The following is a 6,987-nucleotide window of genomic DNA, read 5'->3' as shown; positions in this document are numbered from 1 at the left end:
TAATATTGGTTAATATGTAGTCCACGCAGTGTTGCATGTTTGCATGTTTTTCGTTTTTGTTTTTGTTTCGTTCCTGTGATTTCGGTGATTATCGACATCTGTAGCGAATCTACTAATTCATGTGCATGAAAGATTAATCTTTGCTTTTAATTAATCAACAGTAGCAGCATGAGCTTTCCAGACAACTCAAAAGAAGCGTATTACAAAAATTACCAGACATCAATGAAGAACAAGTTTGAGTTTGAGTTTTTTGGAAATCGAAAAATTACCCAAGGGGGAAGTAAAGCAAATCTTAAAATTACATGGCACATTGCATGGCATGCCACTCTCCCTTAAGTCCGATTGAGCTAATATTTGGCACAGGGTGTTTTTTCGAGGTGATGAACATTTTTATGAGGTAAATTTTTGAAATTAGAGATGACCATTTTCATTGGCACCCTTATATATCTTGATCACAACCAATATACACACCTTGGTCACAATCCAATGTAAATATTGATATTGATTACCGTTAAAAATGAAACAGCTCTACCAGTCTAACTAATAAAACATTCCAATAAAACTCGTGTACTGGAATAGGATATTTTGCTCGTCTCGACAGTGACTGAAGCCGAGACGAGACGCGACGAGACGAATTGCTGGTCTCGTTTTCTATTTCAGTTTAACTGTTACTGTTAATATATGTAAAGAAGTCTTTACTTTAAGAAGTCTTCGCAAAACGTTACGAAGATAGTTCTATAAACGAAAAGCGAATGAATCATGGTTCACTCTTGCCAATTCTTCTTCCAATAAAATTGTGAATAAACTCTTTCAGGAGCCAGATAATGAGGACACACCAGCAAGAGCTCATTACAGAAATTTTCTCCATTGACCACCGTCATAAAACATTGCTTGTTACTGTTTGTTATATCTTATGTTTATTATTAACTTTACACAGACAAGCGTTTTCCATGTTTTACTGTGGCTTCGCTCCACGACCGAATCCTCCACGCTGTAAACAAATGAAAAGAAAGTGATTAATCGCAGCAACAAAACAAAACTATTTGCGAGAATACTTACGAATTCAACATCTCCGGCTCCGGCGCCAACATCGCCCTTCTTGTCCGGGCCACCAGCCTGCTGGGTACGACGGTAAGCCTGTCGGTCCTCTCCACCCTTCGGTCCATCTCCGGAACGGGGTCCAGCCTGTCCAGCGCGGGCGCGCTGTGGTTCCGTCCGGGCGGCACGCTTCAGAGTCGACGGGACAATCTCCGGGGGCAGATGCAGGTACGAGCGCAGATACTCGATGCCCTCATTCGTGAGGTACCAGTAGTAGTGACGCCAGGCGAACTGCTCCTTCACGAAGTTCTTCGACTTCAGCGACTGCATCGTCTTTATGACGTGCAGGTTCGGGATGTTCTCCAGCTCTGGATGCTTGGGGGCATAGAAATCCTTCTGGGCCACCAGTACTCCCTCCTTGAAGAGGTACTCGTAGATCGCGACGCGGTGAGCTTTGGGCATAAACATCTGCGGCGGAAAAATTGATTCATCGTTAAATTCGTCATCGCAAAAACTTGAACTTGTTCGAGCAGAGGTTAGTGTAAATTGGTGTTGTTCACTGCTCGTATAAACATCCAGCGTTTGAATGCCACTCGGACTTCAGTTTCATGTTTAGGCCACAGAGCGAATCCGCCGCACACAAAAATGTCTCTTTTTCAACAGAAAAACCACCCAACAACGATTTACACCAACTTGGAGGATTATTTTTGCAAGTTTTCACTGGTAAAATCACTAAAATTCACCTTGAAGGAAATGTGTGACAACTATTCCATACGATAGCCGGAAAAAGAAAGAATGGATGTTGTCTGTCTTTGACATTTGATGACAGCTCTCATAGGCTGTCGGTAGACATAAGCCTACCCCTGAAAACGCAATGTTGATTTCCTGCGTAAAGCGAGTGCCGAACTGATCAGTGTAGAATATGGAGTGGCGAGATGATTTAAGAAAGCTGGGAAAAATTATGAAGTTTATCATTTAAAATTAAATTCTATGCAGCAGCCAGGAAAAAGTTGCTAAATTTTCTCGCGTGCCAAGAGCTCAAAAACAAAAAGTCACAGGAGGACCGTATCCAAGACACGACCGCATGGTTGACGTAGGATTCCGTTAGGCTATCTGTTGATTTTGGATATATTTGAAGAGTTACATCGTTAAACTCTTTGATAATGATTTGGTGGCCCTGAAAAGGGCACTTTTGTTTGGTTGTTGGGTATTGTTTGTTCACTCCACCAGTGTTTACCGAGTGATGATGACAGAAGTATGGTAAACAGTCGTTGGGTGGTGCGTATCAGATAAAAGATGTCGAAGTGGTATAATATATGATGAAAACGCCCCTCTGTGACCCTAGACGAGATGCCTCCTGTGTTATGTATGGATCTGAGACGAGACATGACAATAGGGGGCCGATTCCGGACCACCACTTCTGTCAAACTCGGACCACTTGCAACTCGCCTTCTGATTGGCTAATGAGTAAAATAATTAACAAAGATGAATATACAAAAATGGGATTTCCAACATTTTCACAGTGTTGCCAAATATATTCAAAATTGAATAATTGTTGCATTCACATTTCAATTTAGCGATAATTTCTATAATGGATTTTTTTTGTATATTTTCGTTTCTATTACGTCCGGTGTTCCCGAAGAGAAGGAAACATTGCATCGGAATTTCCACCCTACATCTTTTCGGGATTATTTTGCCATCTAGCATAGCATAATAGCAGCGACCTAACAGAGAAGAGCATTCAATTATTTTCCAACCATAAAGCAGTTAGCAATATAATTATAATCTAATAACAAATAACAACCAAGGCAGCAGAAAAGTATTTAAAATCATATTGGAACTTGAATAAACCATACATACCTACAGAAAAAAACCTGAATAAACGCTATGTTATTATTTGGGAATGTATGATTTTATCAATATTTCAGTACTGTTAGTATTTGAACGATATCAAAGTTAAATTATAAGGCCTTATTTCCGTATACACTCCACGGTAAAAACGAATTGAAGTTTATCCGCGATGACAGAGATACGGTATCGATATCTGGAAACGAAATAAGCTTTTAACAAGTCTTACTACTCGGCCCGAAGGCACTTTTAAATTGTTAAAACCTGAATGAAAATTTTTACTTGGCGTTATTTATTTACTTGAAGAACGTCTTTCTTACCCTAACTTGACCTGTTTTCTATACACTTTCCGATATTCTCACTAAAACTACTCATTATAATATAAAATTATCTTCAGATACAATTTTTGTGCGAGATTATTTTACCAAATGAAGAAAGCAAAGTTTTCCATTCACAATCAACACTAATATGATACGGAGAAGTTAATTTTCATTCATAATTTCTATTTGAAGAGTGTTCATTCTACCTGAAAACCCATCATTTTCTCTAACTCGTAAAACGAAATTTAATGGCGTGTCGTCCATTCCGTTTTCATCTTGAAGTGTAAACGGTAAGGCCCGTAATCTCTTGATAAAAAAAATGAACTTTGAATTTAATTCATATATTTCAACATATCATACACCTACTATCAAATCTACGTTTTCTACGTTACTTTATCTCTTCACATTTTATTTTTTGGATACCAAAATAACAGGAAAATACTTATTGTTTAAAATATGTGATATTCGGTTGGAAGATTAATACAAAAAAAATTATGCAACTCAGAAAATACATGATACGAAGAACACATGTTTTTCATGGGAAAATAATCATCCGAAATTTTATAACATTTGGCAACCTTCACATCTCGCTTCCCTGTTATCTAGCACTTGGTCGAAGAAAATGCAGAAAGAAGAGTAAGAAGCCAGTTGTCACGTCTTGTCTTAGGTATGGATGAAATAAAGAAAAAAAACTCACCAATGTAATATACGACAATTACCAATGCCGAACATAATTATCACTTTTTTCTCATCAGTAAAAACATGTTATTTGAATATAGAGAAAACATATTTGAAATTGAAAAAGTAATTTTGTTCTATAATTTTTACTTTCTGAGTGTTTATTCAACCCAATACGAATTTTAATTGGACTAACAACACCTAATACGATATGTAGAGCATATGAGAAATCACTTTTTTGAATATTTCTCCACTTTTCCAATTTTTTCTCGCCGCATGACCTTTCCTTGGGTGAAAATGAACACAACAGAACAGACAGCTTAAACTAAAATGAATCGTTTTATATATCCAGTCATTTTTAACACAACTGCTACCATATACAGTTTTACAATTACACTTGTGCTAAATTTTTCACAGTACACGGTCGGTCACTGATATGAAATTTCACGAAGCAACCAGCATTAAAGTTTCAAATTTAAATTTTATTTGCTAGAATTAAACGTATCACTCACCCTACTTGCCATACAAAAATGCCCCCGACTTGCATATATTTGCAATGCCGATTTCCCTCGGGCACCTTGGTTATGATGCACATTTCGGTAGGAACGAAAGTTCCCCCTACTTTCATGTATTTGCAATGTCAATTTCTTCCAGGCTGCTTGATTTTGATGTCGCTGTTAGGGAACCGCCGCATGTGTCGTCAGTTTCGACCAATTAAAAGTAGATATTTCCGTTAGTATAGGGGTTGAGATTTTTTAATTGTTCGATAGTTAGTTTCATGACATATATTATTTTATTCAATATAAAAAAATGTTATGGAGTGCCGAAATCGATTGACGCAAAAATTTCATCAATCCATCATGAAATGACTGAGCAATAAGCGTTTGAAATTGGACAATTCCAGATTCCTGTCCAGATTCATTGTTTAATTCATCGTTGGCTTCCTTTATACGAAACGATAACCATCGGAGTAAAAATTATCAAATTAGGACCCATCTGCGGAAATAACATCTCACCAGTAAGACATTGATGTGTTTCAAGCTGTTTGGAATAATTGGAGTTACTGTTTTTTTTTTGTCCCTCTGTACTCGGTCATTCAAGTTGCCCTTCCTAGGCACATTACAAACTTTTTGTTTGCTCAATTTGTTTTTTATGGAAAGTGTAATGGATCAGAATGTTTACTTGAACATCCTGAAGGAAAATATGAAGCAAAGTGCCAACAAAATGAGATGAAATCGAGGATACAAGTTTTACCAAGACAATAACCTAGAGCTCAAGACATATAAGGTTCGCAGATCGTTACATTACAATTACTTAAAAGTTATTGATTTTCCTCCACAATCTTTCGCCACCAATCCCAGTAAAAAACTGGGGAAGTTATCTGTGTAGAAAATTATGAAACCATAAAATTTCTAAAAATAATGATTTTGAAAACAACTTGATGGAAAAATTGATAAATATTCTTTCCGAATATACCAAAAAAAACTCGTAGATACTCTCGTATGACTATGACTATGACTTTATCTATATAGAATGTTCCTAAAGCTTGTTTTCGACTTTCAAAAGAAGGGAAAAGAGATCTGCATGGTGGAGTACGATTACGGGTTTGAGTCACTCTATATATAAATCTGGTGTCACGATGTTCGTGGTCAAACTCCTTCTTGACTTCAAAGTATACATAAAACCACCATATTTTATTCTCTAACCCCCATTCCCTATTTTCCCATCGTGATTTAAATATTTTTATAAACAATATCTAAATAATACATTTATCCGCCGATCGTTTTTCAAACAAAACGAATTTATCTACGTTGTTAAATGAAAAATGACGCTACGTCTGCTTAATAGAACTTCCATCCACATATGCCCAAGTAACCTCAATTAGCCTAAAGCCTGACGTATCACAGGCGAGAATGAATCCTTATTGAATGAGCACAATGAATTATTGAAATTCATCAATTCAATTCATCAAATGCACACATGCTCGGATTGCGGTCCTGCGTCATTTTTGTTGTGATTTTTATGCCAAGCAACACGCCTCTAATGTATTCTGAGTGACAAGCTCTACAATATGAATGACCAATGTGCAAATCAGAAAAAAAATTGGACGAAAAATCCGTCTGCAAGCACAAGACGGATATTGCACAAGTATTTAGCAACAAGATCCTGTCATAGGAACTTCATTCACTATAAACATCATTACTCTTTTTGAATTAGTGTTTATGAATATTATGGATAGAGGAGATGAAACAAGCAAGAGAGTGCGCTCGATGGATTTCTATGTATATCATATGATGTTTTAACGCGGTCAGGAAAACCTCATTCTACGTTGTCAAGAGCTGTGTCAACAATTTATGGTCGACATGTACGCGAAAGAGAGCGCGAGCGACTGGAATTCCTGCGACACAATCAATAGAAGTGGTGTAAGAAGGAATACATTCTCTTGCAAGACACTAATGGCGAATTAGTTTTTGTTCAGTTTCAACCTAGTGTCGCACTAGGTTCGCCCCGAAAGCTATTAGTTTCGCACTGAGATGTTTCACGCAGGCCCCGGCCAAGAGAATATGATCCGCGAGTCAAGATGTGTCGCAAATTTAGCTGTCATTGCCAAACTATCAAACTTCTCGGTGAGCTCAAGGTAAATCTACGTGAGCCCATTCGCTAATCATATTTAACTCGAAACAATCGTCAAATTCGCGACAATTTAAAGAAGGCCGTTTTGCAATTCTAAAATTTGAATGGAGATTCTTAGGTTATTCGATTACCTGAAACACGACGCTCTCTTAACCATTTGGCTATATATTTCACAACACATAACATTTACAAAAATTCGCCATTATAATATAAAATCATCATCAGACACAATTCCAATTCAATATTACGTAATACTGTATTGCATAGAATACATATTCGAAATAGAAAGGCAAATTTTCATTCATTATTTTTTATTTTAGAAGTGTGTTAATGTCATCCTGTAAATTAATGGCTGTAGAGTGGATTTCACATTTTGACCCACCTGTTAGTATGTTATGCGCCTCGATTTACACCAGCTTGAGAGTTTGGCAGTTCTCGCGAGTGACAGTGGTCGCAAATTGCATTTGTG

At 37.1% G+C, this 6,987-nt stretch overlaps 1 protein-coding gene across 1 annotated transcript; it reads right to left on the bottom strand.

Moving 5' to 3' along the window:
* Positions 1-891: 891 nt before the first annotated feature.
* LOC129777418 (40S ribosomal protein S10b) lies at positions 892-1,899 on the bottom strand. The gene is made up of 3 exons (XM_055783675.1): positions 1,782-1,899; positions 1,060-1,506; positions 892-991 (listed from the first exon to the last, which is right to left on the bottom strand). The coding sequence occupies exons 2-3, from the start codon at positions 1,504-1,506 to the stop codon at positions 956-958; spliced, it is 483 nt and encodes a 160-aa protein (XP_055639650.1). The 5' UTR covers positions 1,782-1,899; the 3' UTR covers positions 892-955.
* Positions 1,900-6,987: the final 5,088 nt, after the last annotated feature.

The sequence above is a fragment of the Toxorhynchites rutilus genome, chromosome 1 (assembly GCF_029784135.1).
Source record: "Toxorhynchites rutilus septentrionalis strain SRP chromosome 1, ASM2978413v1, whole genome shotgun sequence".
In the NCBI taxonomy this organism is placed as follows: domain Eukaryota; kingdom Metazoa; phylum Arthropoda; class Insecta; order Diptera; family Culicidae; genus Toxorhynchites; species Toxorhynchites rutilus.
Note: the sequence above shows the minus strand (reverse complement) of the source record. Positions and strands in the feature narration are given on the sequence as shown.

Excerpts from the sequence above, each read along its gene's own strand:
- LOC129777418 (XM_055783675.1), bottom strand. The coding sequence starts at position 1,506 with ATGTTTATGCCCAAAGCTCACCGCGTCGCGATCTACGAGTACCTCTTC. Across the intron at positions 992-1,059 it reads GAGCCGGAGATGTTGAATTC|CGTGGAGGATTCGGTCGTGG; the intron begins GTAAGTATTCTC and ends ATTTGTTTACAG.